Source organism: Haemorhous mexicanus, chromosome 29, assembly GCF_027477595.1.
Source record: "Haemorhous mexicanus isolate bHaeMex1 chromosome 29, bHaeMex1.pri, whole genome shotgun sequence".
Taxonomy (NCBI): Eukaryota; Metazoa; Chordata; class Aves; order Passeriformes; family Fringillidae; genus Haemorhous; species Haemorhous mexicanus.
This window is the reverse complement of record NC_082369.1, coordinates 5,212,976-5,231,108: the sequence shown is the minus strand read 5'-3', so window position 1 is coordinate 5,231,108 and position 18,133 is coordinate 5,212,976. Positions and strand designations below refer to the sequence as shown.

The 18,133-nt window shown below is 67.3% G+C and overlaps 3 protein-coding genes across 3 annotated transcripts; 1 reads left to right on the top strand and 2 right to left on the bottom strand.

The window, feature by feature from the left end:
- Positions 1-1,766: 1,766 nt before the first annotated feature.
- Positions 1,767-10,898, bottom strand: MAP1S (microtubule associated protein 1S). Its single transcript, XM_059869783.1, has 7 exons — positions 10,758-10,898; positions 9,516-9,617; positions 8,916-8,998; positions 8,692-8,832; positions 4,323-7,455; positions 4,000-4,217; positions 1,767-3,295 (listed from the first exon to the last, which is right to left on the bottom strand). Exons 1-7 carry the CDS (start codon positions 10,885-10,887, stop codon positions 3,140-3,142), a joined length of 3,963 nt encoding a protein of 1,320 aa, XP_059725766.1. The 5' UTR covers positions 10,888-10,898; the 3' UTR covers positions 1,767-3,139.
- A 598-nt stretch (positions 10,899-11,496) lies between these two features.
- LOC132339500 (cocaine- and amphetamine-regulated transcript protein-like) lies at positions 11,497-13,589 on the bottom strand. The gene is made up of 3 exons (XM_059869784.1): positions 12,634-13,589; positions 11,891-11,974; positions 11,497-11,791 (listed from the first exon to the last, which is right to left on the bottom strand). Exons 1-3 carry the CDS (start codon positions 12,763-12,765, stop codon positions 11,684-11,686), a joined length of 324 nt encoding a protein of 107 aa, XP_059725767.1. The 5' UTR covers positions 12,766-13,589; the 3' UTR covers positions 11,497-11,683.
- Positions 13,590-15,708: 2,119 nt separating this feature from the next.
- GADD45B (growth arrest and DNA damage inducible beta) lies at positions 15,709-17,403 on the top strand. The gene is made up of 4 exons (XM_059869945.1): positions 15,709-15,896; positions 15,984-16,085; positions 16,309-16,522; positions 16,660-17,403. The coding sequence occupies exons 1-4, from the start codon at positions 15,859-15,861 to the stop codon at positions 16,771-16,773; spliced, it is 468 nt and encodes a 155-aa protein (XP_059725928.1). The 5' UTR covers positions 15,709-15,858; the 3' UTR covers positions 16,774-17,403.
- The last annotated feature ends 730 nt before the right edge of the window (positions 17,404-18,133 follow it).

Here is an 18,133-nt window from a genome sequence, read left to right as displayed (position 1 = left end):
CGCGCCGGGGGCGGTGCTGGCCACGCCCCCTCCCGCCGAGCCGCGCCGCCATTGGCCAGCGCGCCCGGCAGCGGTGACCGCAGCCAGCGGCCGCCGCCTCCCATTGGTCGAGGCGCCGCCGCGCCGCGCGCGGGGAGGGGGCTCATTTGCATTTTTAAAGCGGCCGCCGCCCCGAAAGCGCGGCGGGAGCGGCGCGGGGGGAGATGCGCGAACGGAGCCGCCGGCACCGGAGAGCGGAGCTGGAGCTGGAGCTGCCGCCGTCCCCCGGCTGTCACCCAGCCCGAGCTGTCACCGCCCTCCCGGGATTGCCGCCACCGCACGCGCTCCGCCCCCCCCAGCTCGCGGTGCTGCTCCCGGTGCGGCGGCTCCCACCCGCGCCCCCCCCCCCACCACGATCCCGCCGGTGTCACCGCACCCGCGGTCCCCGGCTGTCCCCCCCCCCGCCGCCGGTGCCAGCCGGTGCCTCGCACCCCGCTGAGCTCATGGCCCGGCTGTCACCGGCTGTCACCGGCGCAGCTGCGGGAGCGTCCCCGCGGGCACGGACCCGGCGGGGGGGGCGGGGGACATTCCCGGAGGGGACGACATTCCCGTATTCCCGTCGGGAATCCACCGAACATCCCGCCGAGACGGGGAACGCGCCGGCCCCGCGGTGCCACCAGAGCCGGGACGGCGGGGACGTCACGCGGCGGTTTCGGTTACGCTGCCTTTTGTCCCGGCGACACCTGGCAGGTGCCACCGCGCCCGGATGGCAGTGCCAGGCCCAGCCGGTGGCACCGCGGCAGCGCCGGTGGGCTCGGGGCCGGGGGGCTGGAGACCCCTCCCCAGCCCCACGCACGGCTCTGCCAGGGTGAGGGTCCGGCCTCTGCTGGCGCTGCCACCGCGGGCACTGTCACCTCCGCGGTGTCCCCGCGGTGTCCCCCGCACCGAAAGGGGGGCAATGGCGGAGAAACCCCCGCTGGGACCCCTCTCCAAAATCCAAAGCCATTGGGACCAGTCACGGCAGAGTGGGGGGCTCAGAGGGGGCTGGGGGGACAGGGACAGCCCCGACCCCGGGGGTCGCACCTGGGCTCCAGGAGACCGAACCCCCCCACCAGAGCCCCCTCCCCAAAACAACCCCGCTGGAGCAAAGGGCTGGGAACGAGGGGATTTTGGGGAAGGGGAGGTTTGGGATTGGCTGGGGGGGGGTGGGCACGGGGAGCTTTGAGGGGCTTTTGTCCCCTGGTCCTGCCAGCCTCGTGCTGCCCACGGAGGGTGGGGGCTGAGCACGGGGACCCCCCCTGCAGCACCGAGGAGGCTCCGAACCCCCCCCAAAATCCCCCCAAAATCCGGGGGGGCTGAAGGCAGCGGCTGCAGCCCCCTCCTCCTCCTCCTCCTCCTCCTCCCGCTGCTGCTGGTGGGGCCGGGGGCGGCGGGGCTGGGATGCAGGGATGGGGATGGGGTTGCCATGGCAACCCCGCATCCAGCCTCAGCCTCGGCGCTGCCGCGCCGCAGCGCATCCCCCCCCCCCACCCCCCGACCCCTCTCAACCCCCCCAGCTGACACCCTGGACCCCCCCCAAATCCCCCAACCCCTCTCCCACCACCAGCTACATCCCCCCCCACCCCAAAAAAACCACCCCAAATTTTTTTCCCACCTCGTGGTACCACCCCAAAATCCCCCACAAAGACGGAGCCAAACCCATCCTTTTCCGCCCCCCCTCCCCAAATCCATGGGGACCCCCCCCAAAAAAATAAAAATAAAATAAAATACCACCCAGGAGACCAAGATCCACTGGGAATGATCCTCTTTAATGCTCATTTTCCACACAATTGCCAAACGGGAAGGTGGCGTGCAAGACGGGGAGTGTGTGCCGGTGGCCACGGGCAGGGGCTGGGGGCTGGGGCAAGGGGAGGTGAGGGGGGGGGGTCACAGCCACCCCACCCACCCCAAAAAACGCCCCCCAGCAACCTCCAACCCTTCCAGCTGAGAAAAAAATGATATAAAGCACTAAAGGTGAAACATTCAGTGCCCCCTCCCCAAACACGATACAATCAAAGGTAAAAGCCCCCGAGGGCATTTAAGGGGGGGGGGAGTAAAGATAAATAACCCCCCCCTCAAAAAAAAAAAAAAAGTTTGGTTTCTTCAGTTTTCACGATTTTTGTCCTTTTTTTTTTTGTTTTGTTTTGTTTTATCTTAAAAAGTCATTACAAAAAGAGCCATCGAGGAGCCTCCTACAAAAACAGGTTAGTGTTTGTCCCAGGGGGGGAATTGGGGGAGGGGGGGGGAATTGTCACATTCTGTCCCCCCCTCTCACCCCCAGCCCCACCCTGACCCCCCTTTGGTGCTCTCAGCTCATAAAACCCCTTAAAAATTGCACGTGAGGTTTGGTTCTGGACAGCTTGGGTGGGGGGGCTGCTTTTTGCTCCCCCCAAAAAATGAGGGGCTGAGGGGGTGCCTTTGTTCAACCCCCACCCCAAAATTTTGGGGGGGAAGGGCCATCAGTGTAGTGAGCACTGATGGGGATGGGGAGGGGATGCTGCATGGGGGGGGGAGGGGTTTACAATCAATTTGGGGGCTGGGGGGGAGTCACAGAAGTTTTTTTTGAGGGGGGCAAAACCGTTTTGGGGTGGGGCAAAACCCCACAGCAGCACCCCCCAACCCCAACCCCTGCAGGGATGGGACCCCCGAGGTTGTCCCAGCTTTGTGCCCCCACCCAAAAATGGGACACCCACCCCAAAAAAGGGACACCCAGCCCCTCCCCCACCCCAAAAAGGGACACCCAGCCCCTCCCCCCCCCACTTTGAGGGTATTTGGGGGAGGGGGAGAGGGGAGATTGTGGCTCATCCAGGGAAAAGGGGGAGAAAAAAACCAACAAAACCCCAAAACTGACCCTGTTCCATCGAGCTGCCCGCGGGGGACGGCTCAGCACCGCTGCTGGGCGGGGAGGGGGACACATCCTGCCACCCCCCACCCCCCCCAGTGTCCCCAGCTGGTCCCTTGTCCCCTCCCCGGGCTGGCAGCTGAGCGTGGCATGCGGGGACCTCCCCCTGGTGTCCCCGTCCCTCCCCTCCGAGCTCGGGGAGGGGCTCAGACAGGGCCGGGGGGGCTCGGGGAGGAGGAAGAGGAGGGCAGGGGGTGGCACCTGGGCGGTGTCCCCAGGTCAGAACTCCACCTTGCAGGCGGGGAAGGTCTCGTCCTGCATGGCCACGGTGCTGTTGCTGCCCAGCACGGTGATGCCCAGCTCCTGCTGCCGCTCGTGCGTCTCCTGGTACCACTCGTGCATCACCAGAGAGTCGAAGGTGGGGATCAAGGTCACCTGAAGGGACGGCCAGGACACCCTGTCACCACCCCCGGGGCCGGGAAGGGGCACCCAGGACACTTTGTCACCCGCCCAGATATTGGGAAGGGACACCCAGGGCATTTGGTCACCCCCCCAGATATTGGGAGGGGACCCCAAGGACACTTTGTCACCCCTCAGCAGTGGGAAGGGACCCCCAGGGCTCTTTGTCACCCCCAAATATCAGAATGGACCCCAAGGACACTTTGACACCCCCCACCACTGGGAAGGGACCCCCAAGACACTTTGTCATCCCTCAGCACTGGGAAGGGACCCCCAGGACACTCTGTCACCCCCCCAAGGAACCCCAAGGACACTCTGTCATCCCCACAAATATCAGAACAGACCCTGAAGACCCTTTGTCACCCCCAAGATAGCAGGAAGGGACCCCCAGGACACTTTGTCACCCCCCAAGGAACCCCCAGGGCAATTTGTCACCCCCCAGATATTGGAAAGGCACACCCAGGACACTTTGTCACCCGCCAGGGAACCCTCAGGACACTTTGTCACCCCCCCAAATATCAGAATGGACCCCGAGGACACTTTGTCACCCCCCAGCAGTGGAAAGGCACACCCAGGACACTTTGTCACCCCGCAAGGAGCCCCGAGGACACTCTGTCACCCCTCCAGCACCACGAGGGAGCCAATGCCAGCCCTCCCCGCAGCCCAGGCTGGGCACCCACCTGGATGTCGATGCCCCACTGGTGCTTGCCCGCCAGGAGGGCATCGAGCAGCGGGCGCAGCACGCCCTCCTTCAGGTGGTCGTCGCCGCTGACCACGTAGCAGAGCGCGCGGATCCGCCGGAAGAACTCCTCGTCCACCGTGCGGGCGCTCCACGAGCCGGGCAGGTACGCCAGGTCCACGTACACCGGGGGTCCCTGCGGGGCCGCGGCCCTCGTGCCTGCCAGGACAAAGGGACGGCGTCACGGAGGTGCCCAAAGTGCCACCCCGCAGTGCCACCCCGCAGTGCCACCCCGCAGTGCCACTGCGCAGTGCCCGCCCGTACCTGCCGGCGATGCCCGCCCCGCTCCGGATGCCGGCCGGGCTGTGGAGCCGCGGGCGTTGCTGGAGACGCCGCTGGATGGGCCCTTCTTGTCACCAAGGGGTGGCCTGGCTTTGTCACCTACCCTGGCCTTGGTGGCCGAGGGGAGGCGGGGGGGCTCGGCTTTGGGGGCGGCGGGTGCGGAGCCCACGCGGGACGGGGTCCTCTTCACCCTGGTGCCCGGGGGCTCCTTCCGGCCGGGGGGCAGCGCCTCGGGGTCCACCATGCAGATTCCGGGCTGGGCAGGGAGGGGACACGGGTCCTTCAGGGGGGCTGGCAGCGGGTCACACGCTCTGGCCACGCCGCGGGGCGGCCGCTCCGAGTCCTCGTCCGACTCCAGCCCGTCGGCCAGGATGGACGGGCAGTCCTCGGTGGCCGGAGGGGCGTCGGAGTCGGACAGGGTGGGCAGCGACTCGCTGACTGATGTGGGGGGGGTCTCGCCCGGCCGGCCCCGGGGGGGGACCAGCTCCTGCGAGGGGTCGCTGTCCGACAGCTCCCGCGGGCTGGTGGCGGCCGAGGGCGACCGCTCGGATTTGGGGTGCTCGAACTCGCAGGGGGACACCAGGCACAGGTCCACGTCGTGGGGCGAGTCCGAGCGGCGGCCGGGCCGCGGCGCCGCGTCCCCGTCGGCCCAGGGCGGGTGGTGGCACGGCCGCAGGGGCAGCGACAGCCCTCCTTTGGTGGCCTCGGGCTCCTGCGTGTCCCCGGAGGCGCGGGACCGCCGCCCATCCTCCGGGGGGGACTCGCTGACCGGCGGCAGCACCTGCTCGAAGGACACCGAGAGCGACTCGTCCACCTCGGTGGAGTGCGGCGAGCCCACCTCGGCCGGCAGCGAGGGCGTGGTGATGGTGGGGGACACATCGGGGACATCATCCTTGAAGGGGCTGAGGGACAGACACCCCGCCTGCTTGTCCGAGCCCTCCTTGCCCGCCGCGGCCGCCGGCCACGCGCTCTGCTGCCGGGCGGCGCCGGTGCCCGGCTCCTCGGCGCCATCCTCCACCGGGGACTGGTGGAAGGGCGTGTGGCCGGCGCTGGCCGGCCCCGAGCTGGCCGGGGACATCATCTCCAGGGTCTTCTCCTCGGAGCTGCCGCAGGGATCCTCGGCGCCCTCGGGGCCGTGGTTGAGCAGCCCGGTGGGCGTCAGGTCGAAGTTGACGCTGCGGTCGCTCTTGGGGGTCTTGGCCACGGGCGACGGGGGGCACACGGCTCGCAGGGGGCTGCTCTCCAGGTAGCGCAAGCGCTGGGGGCTCTCGGGGTCTTCCAGGCCGTTCTCCAGGCAGGATGGATCCCCCGGGACTCCCTGGCGCCGGTTCCCCCCGTTCTCCAGGGATGAAGGCTCCAGCTCGCTGTCGGCCGTGGCGATGCCTTCATCCGTGGATTCTTCCTTCCTCCTCCTCCCGCCATCCCGCTCGGCCTCTGGCAGCATCTCCTCGGGGGAGGAGGACTTGGAGCCGTCTGATGTCCCTGGCTCCTTCCGGGTGGTTTTAGCCTTGGGTTTCTCTGGCTCTTTCTTCAGCGGGGCCTTCTTGATGCTGCCAGCCTTGGCCAGGGGCTTGCGGCTCTCCGGGACCGGCGCCTTCCGGGCCGGAGCCTTGGCCGGAGCCTTGGGCTCAGCCTTGCCATCCTTCGAGTCCTTCCGCAGCGTCTCGGCCTTCGCCTCCTTCTTCACCACCTTCACCTCCTTCTTGGCCTCCGCCTTGGCCTCGGCCCCCTCGTCCTTCTTCGGTGGCTTCTTCTCCTCCTTCCTGGCCACCGGCTCCTTCTTGGGCGCCGCTTTTTCCTTGTTCGGCTTTGGCTTCGCATCCCCCTTCGCCTTCTCGGCCGCCGAGTCCGGCTTGGCTCGGGCGTCCTTGGCTTTCTCCTCTTCTGACCCCGTTCTGGCCGTGTCCCCCAGGGATTTTGGCTTCTCCTTGGTCCCAGCTTTCACCTCCTTCCTCTCCACCTTCGGAGCCTTCTCCTTCGGCGCCGGCACCACGGCCTCCACCAAGCTCAGCTTGGAGCCCGACTTGAGGCTCTCCTTGCTCTCCGCCCTCCTCTGCTTCAGTGGCTTCTCCGCCTGCGCCGTCCCCTTCAGGTCATTCTTGGTGACCACGGGGTGCTTGAGGAACTCCAGGTGCTTCACCTTCTCCAGCCCTTCCAGGATCCGCGCCTGGGGCGTGCAGCCGGGGAACAGCACCCGGATGATCTTCTCGGAGCGGCTGACGGGGTGCCACACCAGCAGCACGCACACCGAGGTCAGGCACTGCAGCGGCAGCTCCTGCTCCTTGGGGAAGCCGTTCCCCGACCAGTGCTGCAGGAGGAACTCCAGCTCCTTGGTGCCCTTCACGGGGTTCAGCACGTACATGTCCAACCGACCCACGCCCATCTTCTGGAAGAGCACGGTGGGCTCGGCGCGGGGGCCGCCGTCGCGGGCCAGCGGGTTGGGCTGGATGCCCAGCTTGTCCAGGTAGTGCAGGGTGAGCGCGGCCTCGTCGCAGCTCTTCAGCACCCTCGAGTCGCCCTCGATGTCCTTCAGCTTCTCGGAGGCGTTGAGGAAGACGACGCCCAGCTCGGGCGAGATGAGGTTCTTGGCCCAGTCGCCGTTGCCCTGGGAGCTCTGGGAAGGGTCCTCCTCCAGCTCGGCCAGCTTCCTCTGGAGCAGGCTGTTGATGCCAGGCAGGCTGTCCGTGCCCACGTGAGTCACCAGGATGGAGTCGATGCGGTCCAGGTGCCGCACCAGCTTCCAGAAGGAGGATTTGGGGTTGGAGCCGCCGTTGACCAAGACGTTGAAGCCGTTGACGGCGAAGAAAGCCGAGTCCCCTCTCCCACCCGGGAAGATGTAGCAGCAGGGCTTGGAGAGCTTCAGGAATCCCACCATGGTGGGGGGCTCCAGCAGGTCAAAAGGGGATTGGGGCTCCAGAGACTCCGACAGGTACTCCATGAACTCCTCCAGCCCCTCCATCTCCGGCAGGACGCAGCCGGGGTTGTAGCGCAGCTCGATGAAGTCCTGCAGGTTGTGGTGCTCCAAGCCTGAGTCCCTCCACTCCCCGAAATCGGGGCAGCTGATGGTCAGCCTGGCCTTGGCCGAGGGGTCTGCAGAGCTCAGGATCTCGCCCACCTGCACAGAGGGGCGGCTTCAGGTGGGAGGGGGCAGCGGGGTCACCCCCAACACCCACCGGAATGGACCCATGGGGGTGGGAGGTGTCCAGGGACGCATTAAACCATTGGGTCCACACCTGCTGCTTTTTGGGAGGATTTTGGGGTGCCAGCCCCCTCTGCTGCTGGGCAGGGGGCTATCCCTGACCCCCCCACCCTGGCTGAGGCTGTGGTCCCCCAGGGCTGGCAGCTGAGGATCCGCCCCCCTAAACTACCAGGAATTGCATCCCTAAATAAGAAGAATCTGCACCCCTAAATCCCCAGGAACTGCACCTCTGAACTCCCAGGATCTGCCCCTTTCCCTGCCCCTCAACCCCCTGGGATATTCCCCCCAACACCCCCCGGATTTGCTCCACAAACTCCAGCATCTGCCCCCGAGATTTACATACCCAGATTCCCAGCATCGACCTGACTGAATCCCCAGGATCTGTATCCCCCAAATCCCCAGGATTTGCATCCCCCAAATCCCCAGGATTTGCATCCCCCAAATCCCCAGGATCTGCATCCCCCAAATCCCCAGGCTCTGCATCCCCCAAATCCCCAGGCTCTGCATCCCCTAAATCCCCAGGCTCTGCATCCCCCAAATCCCCCGGCTCTGCATCCCCCAAATCCCCAGGATCTGCATCCCCCAAATCCCCCGGCTCTGCATCCCCCAAATCCCCAAGCTCTGCATCCCCCAAATCCCCAGGCTCTGCATCCCCCAAATCCCCAGGCTCTGCATCCCCCAAATCCCCAGGATCTGCATCCCCCAAATCCCCCGGCTCTGCATCCCCCAAATCCCCAAGCTCTGCATCCCCCAAATCCCCAGGCTCTGCATCCCCCAAATCCCCAGGTTCTGTATCCCCCAAATCCCCAGGCTCTGCATCCCCCAAATCCCCAGGCTCTGCCCCACAAAACCCCCCTACATCCCCAGGATCTGTATCCCCTAAATACCCCAGGATCTGCCCCACAAAACCCCCCTACACCCCCAGGATCTGTATCCCCTACACCCCCAGGATTTGCCCCTTTTCCTGCTGCAGACCCCAAAGTTTTGCCCCACACCTTGCAGGGACCCCCCTGCGAGGAGGGGGGGAGGACGTGCCAGCATTGCCAAGGAGATGCTCCAGGCTGGATGTGCTCAGACAGGGCTCCAGCCCCAAACCCTGCCCTGTCCCCTTCCCTGTCCCCTTCCCAGTCCCTTCCCTGTCCCTTCCCTCACCTCCTTGTCGGTGAAGATCTGGATGAAATCCCGCAGGGAGAAGCAGCCGGTCTGCAGCATCAGCTCCCCGGTGTCCTCCACGCAGGGCCCAGCAAACACCAGCAGCTTGTGCTGGGACACGTCTGTGATGAGGTTCCGCAGCTGGGGACAGAGGGGGGGACATCACATCAGCACAGAGGGGACGCCGTGGGGACAGCCCCGGCGCCCATCCCGCCCCGGCTCACCTCGTCACACAGGGATTTGTCGGAAGGGTTGAGCAGCACCAGGGTCTCCAGCACGTCCCCACGGTGGTGGAGGGTCCTCTGACCTGTGGGGTGACAGCCATGCCCCCCAGTTTGTCCCCGTGGGGGTGGCACGGCCAGGCACTGCCAGCAGAAGAGGGACACCACAGGGACCAGGGACACATTTCCTGTGTCCTTCCTGCCCAAGGAGGGGAGGGAACGGGAGGGGGAGACTCCCCCAAACTCTCTGGGTGCTCCCAAGGGGCTTTTGGGGTTCATTTCCCCCTCTCAGCCGGGAAACACCCAGCAGGAGCCAGCTGAGGATGGGGTGTGGGGGGAAAAGGCACTGGAGCAGCCCCAGCTCCGTTTTCCCCTTCCCATCCCCCCCGTGGAAAATCCCATTTTTCCAGGCTGGAAAAGGAAGCAGCTCCTCACGTGGGGGATCACGGGGTTTGGATGGGGGAGGGCACAAAGCCAGGCCTGCTCCCACAAAATCTGGGTGGAGGGGATGGGGAGGGGGAGCCCCTGATCCCAACCCCCACTCCCACCCCTCCCTGGCAGCTTTTCCTCCCCTTTTTTCCTGGTTTTTACCCCATTTTTTACCTTTGACGATGCTGGAGAAGGTGGCCGAGTGCCGGGACACGAAAAGCTTCAGCTGCTCGTCCAGGTTGCAGCAGGTGAGGTCGATGTCCCACGAGCGGATCCCTGAGGAGAAAAACAATAAAAATTTGGGATTGGGGTGGGGCTCAAACCCCCCACACGCTGACCCCATAAAATCCCCCATAAAATCCCCCATAAATCCCCCATAAATCCCTCCTAAGGTGTTTTTGGGGTGTCTCCAAGCCCACCTGTGCCAACACCTGCCTGCCAGGTGAGCTCCTGGTGCCGTGAGTCAGCTCCAGCTCTGCCAAATCCCAAATCCCAAATCCCAACCCCCCGGGGCACGGAGCAGCTCTGCCAACGCCTCCTCCAAGGTGCCAATTAAGGAATTAAAAAAAGATTTGGTGCTACCTGTCAGCACCGGGACAGGTGCAGCACCCGAAAAACCCCGCAGGACTCCCCAGAAGGGATTTGGGGAGTTTATTCCCAAAATTTTGGGTGGCTCCGGGTGCTGCCGGGAACGGCCTGAGGATGGGTGGGGGATGGTGTAACCGGCCCGGGGTTGCACAAGGGTTTGGGGCCGTTTTTGGGGTGGTTTTGGTGAGGTTTGGGACAGGGAGGGGACAATGGAGTGGGGAATGTCCCTCCCGTCGGGGGTTTGGGATCTGCTCCGGCTGGGATGTCACGGCCTGAGACCACCGCCCCAAAATCCGGGCAGGGCTCAGGGAGGGGTGTGGGGGCTGGAGGAGGGGGGTCCCTACAAAATGTGGGGTCAATCCTGGGGATTTGGGGGCAGATCCGGGGGATTTGGGGGCAGAACCGGGGGATTTGGGGGCGCAGGAAAAGGGGAAGATCCTGGGGTGGGCAAATCCAGGAGGAGCAAATCCCGGAGGTCTTGAGAAGATAAAGAGCTGGAGGATTCAGATCCGCGAGGGTTTTGGGGCAGGAAAAAGGAGCAGATTTGGGATTTTAGAGGGGCAAAGGCGGGGGCTGAGGGGCGGAGAGGGCGCAGATCCCGGGGATGGGGGGGGTGGCAGGAAATGGGGCAAATCCTGGGAATTTCGGGGCGCAAACCCTGGGAAGCCGCAAGGGCGGATCCCGGCGGGCTGGGGCAGGACGGGACATCCCGACAGGGGCGATCACACCCCGGGACCGAGCGGGACCGAGCGCGGCATCCCCGGGGGGGCTCCTCCGGTGGAGGCGGGCGGGTCCGGGAGGATCCCGCGGAGCATCACGCGGTCTCACCTCGCTCCAGCTGCTGCAGGGCGGCGGCCCTGAGGCCGGGCCGGTGGCAGCCGCCGCCCACGATGGCGAGCAGCGAGAAGCGGCGCGGCCCCGCGGCCGGAGCCGCCGGAGCCACCGGAGCCGCCGCCATCTTCGGCGCCCCCCGCCCGCCCCGCTAGCCACGCCCCCTGCGTCACCGCCGCTCAGGACACACCCACTGATGTCACCGCCAGCCAATGGGAGGCGCCCGAGGCGAGGCGGGTGGGCGGAGCGGAGGTGGGAGGGAGAGCTCTTAAAGGGGCAACGCGCGGGGTGGGGCAGCCGGTGGGGTCCGCGCGGCAGGCGCGGGGGATCGTGGATGGGGAATGCGGGATTCTGAGTAATGATGCGGGATTCTGGGTGGGAATGCGGGATTCTGGGTGGGGATCCGAGATTCTGGATGCGGGATTCGGGATGCGGCCGGGCCGGGTTGTGTGAGCCCCCCGCATCCCGCGCATCCTCCATCCATCCGCCTCCAGCTGCTCGAGAATCCCCGGTGCCGTGACCACGGGAGGGTCTAGGACTCAGCTCCCTCCCGTTCCCGCTTCCTCTCTCCCGCAGCGGGATGAGATTCCCACTCCCCATCCCTCATTCCTGCCCCAACCTCAGATTCCCGACAGGGGAGGGGGGCAGGATGGGACCCCCACCCCACTCAGGACCCTGCCCAGCGGCAGAGGGGGCTGGGAACCTCAAAATCCCCCCAAAAAGCAGGCGGCAGGCGTGGATCCAATGGTTTAATGTGTCCCTGGACACCGCCAGCCCCACGGGCAGGGGCACGGGCGGTGCCGTGCGGGTCCATCCCGGGGCGGGGAGGGGGCTGGGACCCGCGGCTCCCCCTCTGTGCCCCTCCCGGGCCGAGGGCGGATGGCAGCTGGTGTCCCCCGCTGTCCCTCGGTGTCCCCGCTCCCTCAGGAGCACTTGAGGATGAAGAGGTTGCAGGAGGTGCCGCGGGGGCAGCTGCAGAGCTTCCCGATGCGCGCCCCGCGCCGCACCGCGCACGGCTCCCGGGGCTCGCACTGCGGGGCAGCACCGTCAGCCCCGGCGCTCGGACCCCCACCAAAGGGGGGTTTGGGGTCCCCCTGAACCCCCAGAGCCGCCCCCCAGCCCCGCCGTACCCAGGGCACCCAGCTCAGCCTCTTCTCCAGCGCCGGCGGCTCCCGCGTCCTCAGCTCGTCCAGAGCCTCCCGGAGCACCTCCGCCTGCCACGGACAGCACCGGGGCACCCCGAAATGCCGGGACACCCGGCGGGTCCAGAGGGGCACCCCCAATTCCCGGGACACCCAGGGGCTCCAGAGGGGCACCCCGAAATCCCGGGACACCCAGGGCCCTGGATCTGTGTCACCCCCAAATCCAGGGACACCCAGGGCTCTGGATCTGTGTCACCCCCAATTCCCGGGACACCCGGGGGCTGCGGATCTGTGTCACCCCGAGTCCCCCCGGCTCCTGTCCCATCCCCACCCCGTGCCGGGCTCATCCCCGCCGGCAATCGGGGCTGGGGCAGGACCGGGGGGGGTTCGGGCTCTGTCCTTGGGGTGCGGCCCCACGTCCCCCCTCCGGTCCCCACCCCCTCCCCGCAGCTGAACCAGAGCTCAGGATGGGCCAGGGAAGGAAAAAACAACCAGAATTCCCCAAACCAGCGATCCCTGCGTGCTGCGGGATGTCCCCGGTGCCAGGAGCCTCCCGAGGGCCCGGCAGCAGCAGCAGCACAAAACCGGCGCGGGAGTCTCGGTTGCCCCCTCCCCAATTCCCCCCCCCCCCCCCCCCAAACCGGACTGGGGGGAACAGGAACACCCCGAAAGGCCCCAAACCCTCAGGGGGGGTGTTGGGGACCCCCTGCCCCGCTCCCCCAGCCCCTTACCAGCTCCGTCTCCTCCCGGCTGTGCCCGGGCAGGCTCAGCGCGGACCGGAGCTCCGGTACCGGCTCGGGGGTGCCCAGCAGGATGAGGCCGGAGCCCAGCAGGCAGAGCAGGCACAGCAGAGCGTTCTCCATTCTCCCGGTGCCAGCGGAGCCCCTGGATGCTCCGGGATGCGCCAGGCTCGGCTTTATAACCCGCCCCGGACACCCCCAAAGCCGCGGTGACGCACACGGGGCGCCTGTGTCCCCCCAAAGCGCGGCACCGGCACCGTCATCGGGCTGCAGGGGGGACACAGCATCCCTGGGGACACAGGGGCCACCAGCCAGCGGCCAGGGACGGACGTCAGCGCCGGGCCCAGGCAGGGACCCCCCGGTGACCCCCCCGGGCCGCAGCCGCTGCCAATTCCGTGAGCAAACAAACCCCGGGCTCAGCCCCGGGCAGCGCACAGCGGGGGGGCACGGACGGGGAAGGGGGGACAGACATAGGACAGACAGGGGGACAGACAGGGAATACAGATGGAGGGACAGACAAGGGGACAGACAGGAGGACAGACAAGCAATACAACCAGGGGGGCAGGCGGGGAGACAAACAGGGGACACAGGGGACAAATAGGAAATACAGACAGGGGGACAGACAGGGCACACAGGGGACAGATAGGAAATACAGACAGGGGGACAGACAGGGGATGCAGGGGACAGATAGGAAATACAGACAGGGGGACAGACAGGAAATACAGACAGGGGACAGACAGGGCACACAGGGGCGCTGCCGCTCTGCTGTCCCACAGCCCTTCCAGGCTCTCCAGCATCCGCAGCGGGGCTCTCCGGTCCCGGTCCATCCCTGTCTGGTCCCTCTATGTCCCTCCGGTCCCCAAAGCCCACAGGATCCCCGCAGACACCGCGCCCCGGGACGGGGGGCACAGGCGGACACCGGCAGGACCGGAGAGTGGAGAAACCCGGTCCGGTCTAGCACAACCCCCCCAGTCCCGGTCCGGTAGCCCCCAGCCCAGTCCGGTCCCGGTCTGGTGGCTTCTAGACCCGGTCCGGTGGCCCCTGATCCTGCTCCGGCTCCCCCCACTCGGTCCGGTCCCGGTTCGGTTGCCCCCAGCCCAGGTTGGCGCCGGTTTGGTGACCCCCAGCCCGGCCCCAGTCGGGTCCCAGGCCTCGGCCCCATTCCCGTCCCAGCCCTCGGCCCCATTCCCATTCCCGGTCCCGGTCCCGGTCCCGGTCCCGGTTTGGCTGCACCGCGCCCCGCCCACACCCCGAGACTCCGCCCACTCATGGGCACAAAGCCTTCTGGGTAGTGTAGTCTCCGTTTCATGGCGCGGAAAGTCGGGAAGCTGCAGGACTACACTTCCCAGAAGGCTTTGCGGCGGGGGGGGGGATCGTGAGGGCCGAGACAGCGCCGCCTGGCGGCTCGGAGGAGTCGGAGCGGGAGCGCGGCCACGGCTGCGATGGGGCACGGGGGACACCGGGGACACCGGGGGAGCTCCGCGGGGACAGCGAGAGGGAACAGGGGACAGCAGCGACACGGACAGAGCGCCAGCACCGCCGTGGGCGGGGGGCACCGTGGGAAATACGGCTCAGGACGTGGCCGGGGGAAACTGAGTCACGGCGTGGGGACCTCCCGCGACCCCCCGGGGGGTTCACGGACCGGTCCGGCCCTGCAGCTGCAGGACCCGGGGCCAAGGCGAGGTGACCCCGGTGTGCCTAAGCCCCGGGACAGCGGGAGCGCTTCCCCGGGGCCCGGTGTGTCCCCGGCAGGTGGCGGCCGCCGCCCGCGCGCAGCACGGAGCTCCCCGCGTGTCCTCGTTTCCCCCGGCTCTGAGCACACCGACCCCTCCCGCCCCCGCCTGCGGGTACCGGTGCACGGACCGACCGCCCCCACGGCCCGGTGCGTGAATTGCCGCCCCCCCGGTGCAGCCCCCGCTCCACCGACAGACCTCCGGTGCAGCTCCCGGTGTACGGACCGTTCTACGGCCCACGAACCGACCCCCGCTGCCGCCCCCGGTGCACGGACCGACCCCACAGGGCAGCCCCGGGTGCACGGACCGACCCCCCGGCAAAGCCCCCACTCCAAGCACAAAAACCCCGGTGCAGCTCCCGACCCCCGGTGCAGCTCCCGACCCCCGGTGCAGCTCCGGTGCCACGGACCGACCCCCGCCGTGCAGACCCCTGTGCACGAACCTGGAAAAGCCCCCGGTCTCAGAGCCGACCGGTGCACCGACCAACCCCTGGAGCGACCCCCGGTGCAAGAACAGACCCTCGGAGCACTCCCCGGTCCCAGGGACCGACCCCCCTGTGCAACCCCCTGTCCCACCGAACGACCCTCGGTGCAACCCCCGGTGCACGGAGCGACCCTCGGTGCAGCCCCCGGTCTCAGAAATCACCCCCCGGTGCACAGACCGACCCCCAGAGCGAGCCCCGGTGCACGAACCGACCCCGCTGTGCAGCCCCCTGTCCCACCGACCGAGCCCCGGAGCAACCCCCGGTGCACGGACCGACCCCCGGTGCAACCCCCGGTGCAAGAGACGACCCCCGGAGCGACCTCCGGTGCACGGAGCGACCCCCCCTGTGCAACCTCCTGTCCCACCGAACGACCCTCGGTGCAACCCCCGGTGCACGGAGCGACCCCCGGTGCAGCCCCCAGTCCCACAGATCACTCCCCGGTGCGCCGAGCGACCCCCGGTGCAGCCCCCGGTGCAAGAAATGACCCCCGGTGCAGCCCCCGGTGCAAGAAATGACCCCCGGTGCAGCCCCCAGTGCAAGAAGCGAGCCCCGGAGCGGGTCCCGGTCACTCGGACCGACCCCGAGCCCGGTTCCCCCCCGGTCCCGCCGGTCCCACGCCCGTGCCCGCGGGGGGGGGGCGCAGTTTCAGGGCGGGGGTTTCCCCCGCGCTCTCCCTCCCCCCCCCCCCGCGTTTCACCCCCACGTGGGTCGCGCCGGCGGCCCCCAATCAGCGCCCCGCTCGTGGGCGGCTCCGCGCGGCACCAGCCAATGGACGAGGCGGGGGCGCCGCGCGAAGCCCCGCCCCTCAAGAGAGGCTATAAAAAGAGGCGCAGGGCGCGGTTTGAGCTCAGAGCGATCGCGCTGGAGCGGCGGCAGGAGCGGAGCGGGACCGGGGATCGCGATAGCGCCGCGATATCTCCGCGATATCCCCGCGGTAGCCGCGCTCGGGATTATTGCTCTTGGAGTTTGCCTTCTTCTCCTGCGGATTACAATTGCACCATGACCCTGGAGGAGCTGGTGCCTTGCGATAGCAGCAAGTAAGTGTCGGGCGGCTCGGGGCGTTCGGCGGGGGGAGCGGTGTTGTCGCCGTCGCCGCTCACCGGCTCTGCCGTTCCTCCCGACAGGATGCAGGCGGTGAGCGAGGCGGTGGAGCGGGTGCTGGTGGCGGCGCAGCGGCAGGACCGCCTCACCGTGGGGGTCTACGAGTCGGCCAAGCTGATGAATGTGTGAGTATCGCGATATGGCTCTGTCGGGGGGAGAGGTCTGGGTCTCGTGGCGGGGCTCATCCCGGCCCGCTTAGCGCAGGGCTGGAGCGTTTTACGGGGTGGTGACCAGGCAGAATTTGGGGGGGGGGTCTGTCGCCCTTTCTAAGCGCGACAGGGAGGTGGCACAGGGGGGTTCCACCATCCCGAGGTGTCCCGGTCGCCCCTAACCCGCCTCGCCCCGCAGGGACCCCGACAGCGTGGTGCTGTGCGTGCTGGCCACCGACGAGGAGGACGAAGGTGACATCGCCCTGCAGATCCACTTCACGCTTATCCAGGCGTTCTGTTGCGACAACGACATCCACATCCTGCGCGTGTCGGGCATGCAGCGTCTCGCTGCCATCCTGGGCGAGCCCGAGGCGGACTCCGAGCCCCGCGACCTGCACTGCCTCCTGGTCACGGTGAGCACGGAGGTGACGCGCCGGTGGCCCCGTGACTCCGCCGGGCGCCGCGCCAGGGGCCGGGGAGGGTGACGGGGCGGCTTGGGGACACGTGTCGGGGCGCTGGTGGCACTAACCTCGTGCTCCTGCTCCCCCAGAACCCGCACACGGACGCCTGGAAGAGTCAGGGGCTGGCGGAGGTGGCGAGTTACTGCGCCGAGAGTCGCGACAGGAACCAGTGGGTGCCGTTCGTGTGTCTGCAGGAGCGCTGAGCCCTTCCCGGCCCCTTCCCGGCCTGGACTCGAAGGATTAAAAACCTTTAAAAAAACCTAAACAGCTGGAAAAAAAACCCACAAAAAAAGAAGGAGAAACAGCCAGTTCCATCCCACAATGCCCCAAAACCCACCGATTTTATTTTTGTTTTGAACCGGAGAGGAGGAAGGGGGAGCGCGGCTGCTGCGGTGGGAATGGAGGGAGCCGTGGCGAGCCCGGAGGGGGACACTGGAGCCCGGAGGGGGACACTGGCCGGAGCCGGATGGACACTGGCCGGAGCCGCCGGCCGAGGAGTTGTGCTGGAGCGTGGGCCGGAGCTGGGGAGCCCCGGGTGGGCGCTGCGGAGCGCGGGGGTGACCCCGGAGCTGGACACTGTCGCGATTTTTGGTAGCTGGGACCTGATGGAGGCGAGGACTGCAGAAAGCTGGATTTTTTAATTTTTTTTTTTTTTTTTTTTTTTTTGGTGCAAAAACTGCTTTTTCCAAGGGATTATGGACATCTGCACAGATGGACCTGCACCCCCCGGGTGCTGCTTTTGCACTTGGAGACCCTGAGCTGAACCTTTTCCAGAGTTTATTCTTCTACCGAGAGAGGAACTAAATTTATTTGCAATAAAATGTCTGACGTTACTGGTGTTTGCTCTTCCCTGTGCTCTGCTGGAGCCGTTCCCAAGGGAGCGGGAGCGGAATCGGCGCTTCCTGGGTGGGTTTTGGGGTGGGCTCCACCTCCCCTGGGGGCTCTGCACGCTGGGGGGGCCTTTTATATGGCCGGGGGTTCCCACCCGTGTGTGGCCTCGCTGCTGCTGCTGGAGGAGAAAATTCCCACCCCACCCTTCTCTGAAAAAGGGTTTTTCCAAGAAAAACACCCTCGGGGATGCCTGAGCTCTGTGCGAAACTGAGGCACGGCCGCCCCCGGTCTTGGGGCTGGAGCTTCCCCCACCCGCGCAGAAACCGCGGCTCCCGTGGGAACCGGGCCCGGGGCTGCCCGCGGGGGTGGGGGGAGCCCGGGGAGCCCCCACGCCCCCACCCCGGAGGGAATTCCCTCCGTCCTGCGGGGGTGGCCGGGGCTGGGGACAAGGAGAACCTCGAGGGCAGCGGGGAAAGTGAGGCCGGCGGGGTCCCCCCCGTTTGTGGGCAGCGGGAGCTCCCCGGGATCCTTCGCGGAACCCACGGGGGGGTTCGGCGGAGCGGCTCCGGTGCGTCCCGGAGCGGGAGCTCACCTGAGCTCGCCCTGTCCCTGTCACACGCGCGGTGTCACACGGGGTGGCCCCGGCGGGCCGGGAGCGCTGCCAGCCCCGGCAGGGAGCCAGGCGGATCCTGCCCGCCTGGGACACGGCGTCCGGCTGGGCAGGGACACAGC

Coding starts and splice junctions, on each gene's coding strand:
- MAP1S (XM_059869783.1), bottom strand. CDS start 10,887: ATGGCGGCGGCTCCGGTGGCTCCGGCGGCTCCGGCCGCGGGGCCGCGC. Junction 8,833..8,915: donor ACAAATCCCTGTGTGACGAG/GTGAGCCGGGGC, acceptor CTCTGTCCCCAG/CTGCGGAACCTCATCACAGA. Junction 3,296..3,999: donor AGTGGGGCATCGACATCCAG/GTGGGTGCCCAG, acceptor CCGTCCCTTCAG/GTGACCTTGATCCCCACCTT.
- LOC132339500 (XM_059869784.1), bottom strand. CDS start 12,765: ATGGAGAACGCTCTGCTGTGCCTGCTCTGCCTGCTGGGCTCCGGCCTC. Junction 11,975..12,633: donor GCCGGGAGGAGACGGAGCTG/GTAAGGGGCTGG, acceptor TGTCCGTGGCAG/GCGGAGGTGCTCCGGGAGGC. Junction 11,792..11,890: donor GGCTGAGCTGGGTGCCCTGG/GTACGGCGGGGC, acceptor GCTGCCCCGCAG/TGCGAGCCCCGGGAGCCGTG.
- GADD45B (XM_059869945.1), top strand. CDS start 15,859: ATGACCCTGGAGGAGCTGGTGCCTTGCGATAGCAGCAA. Junction 16,086..16,308: donor TCGGCCAAGCTGATGAATGT/GTGAGTATCGCG, acceptor CTCGCCCCGCAG/GGACCCCGACAGCGTGGTGC. Junction 16,523..16,659: donor TGCACTGCCTCCTGGTCACG/GTGAGCACGGAG, acceptor CTGCTCCCCCAG/AACCCGCACACGGACGCCTG.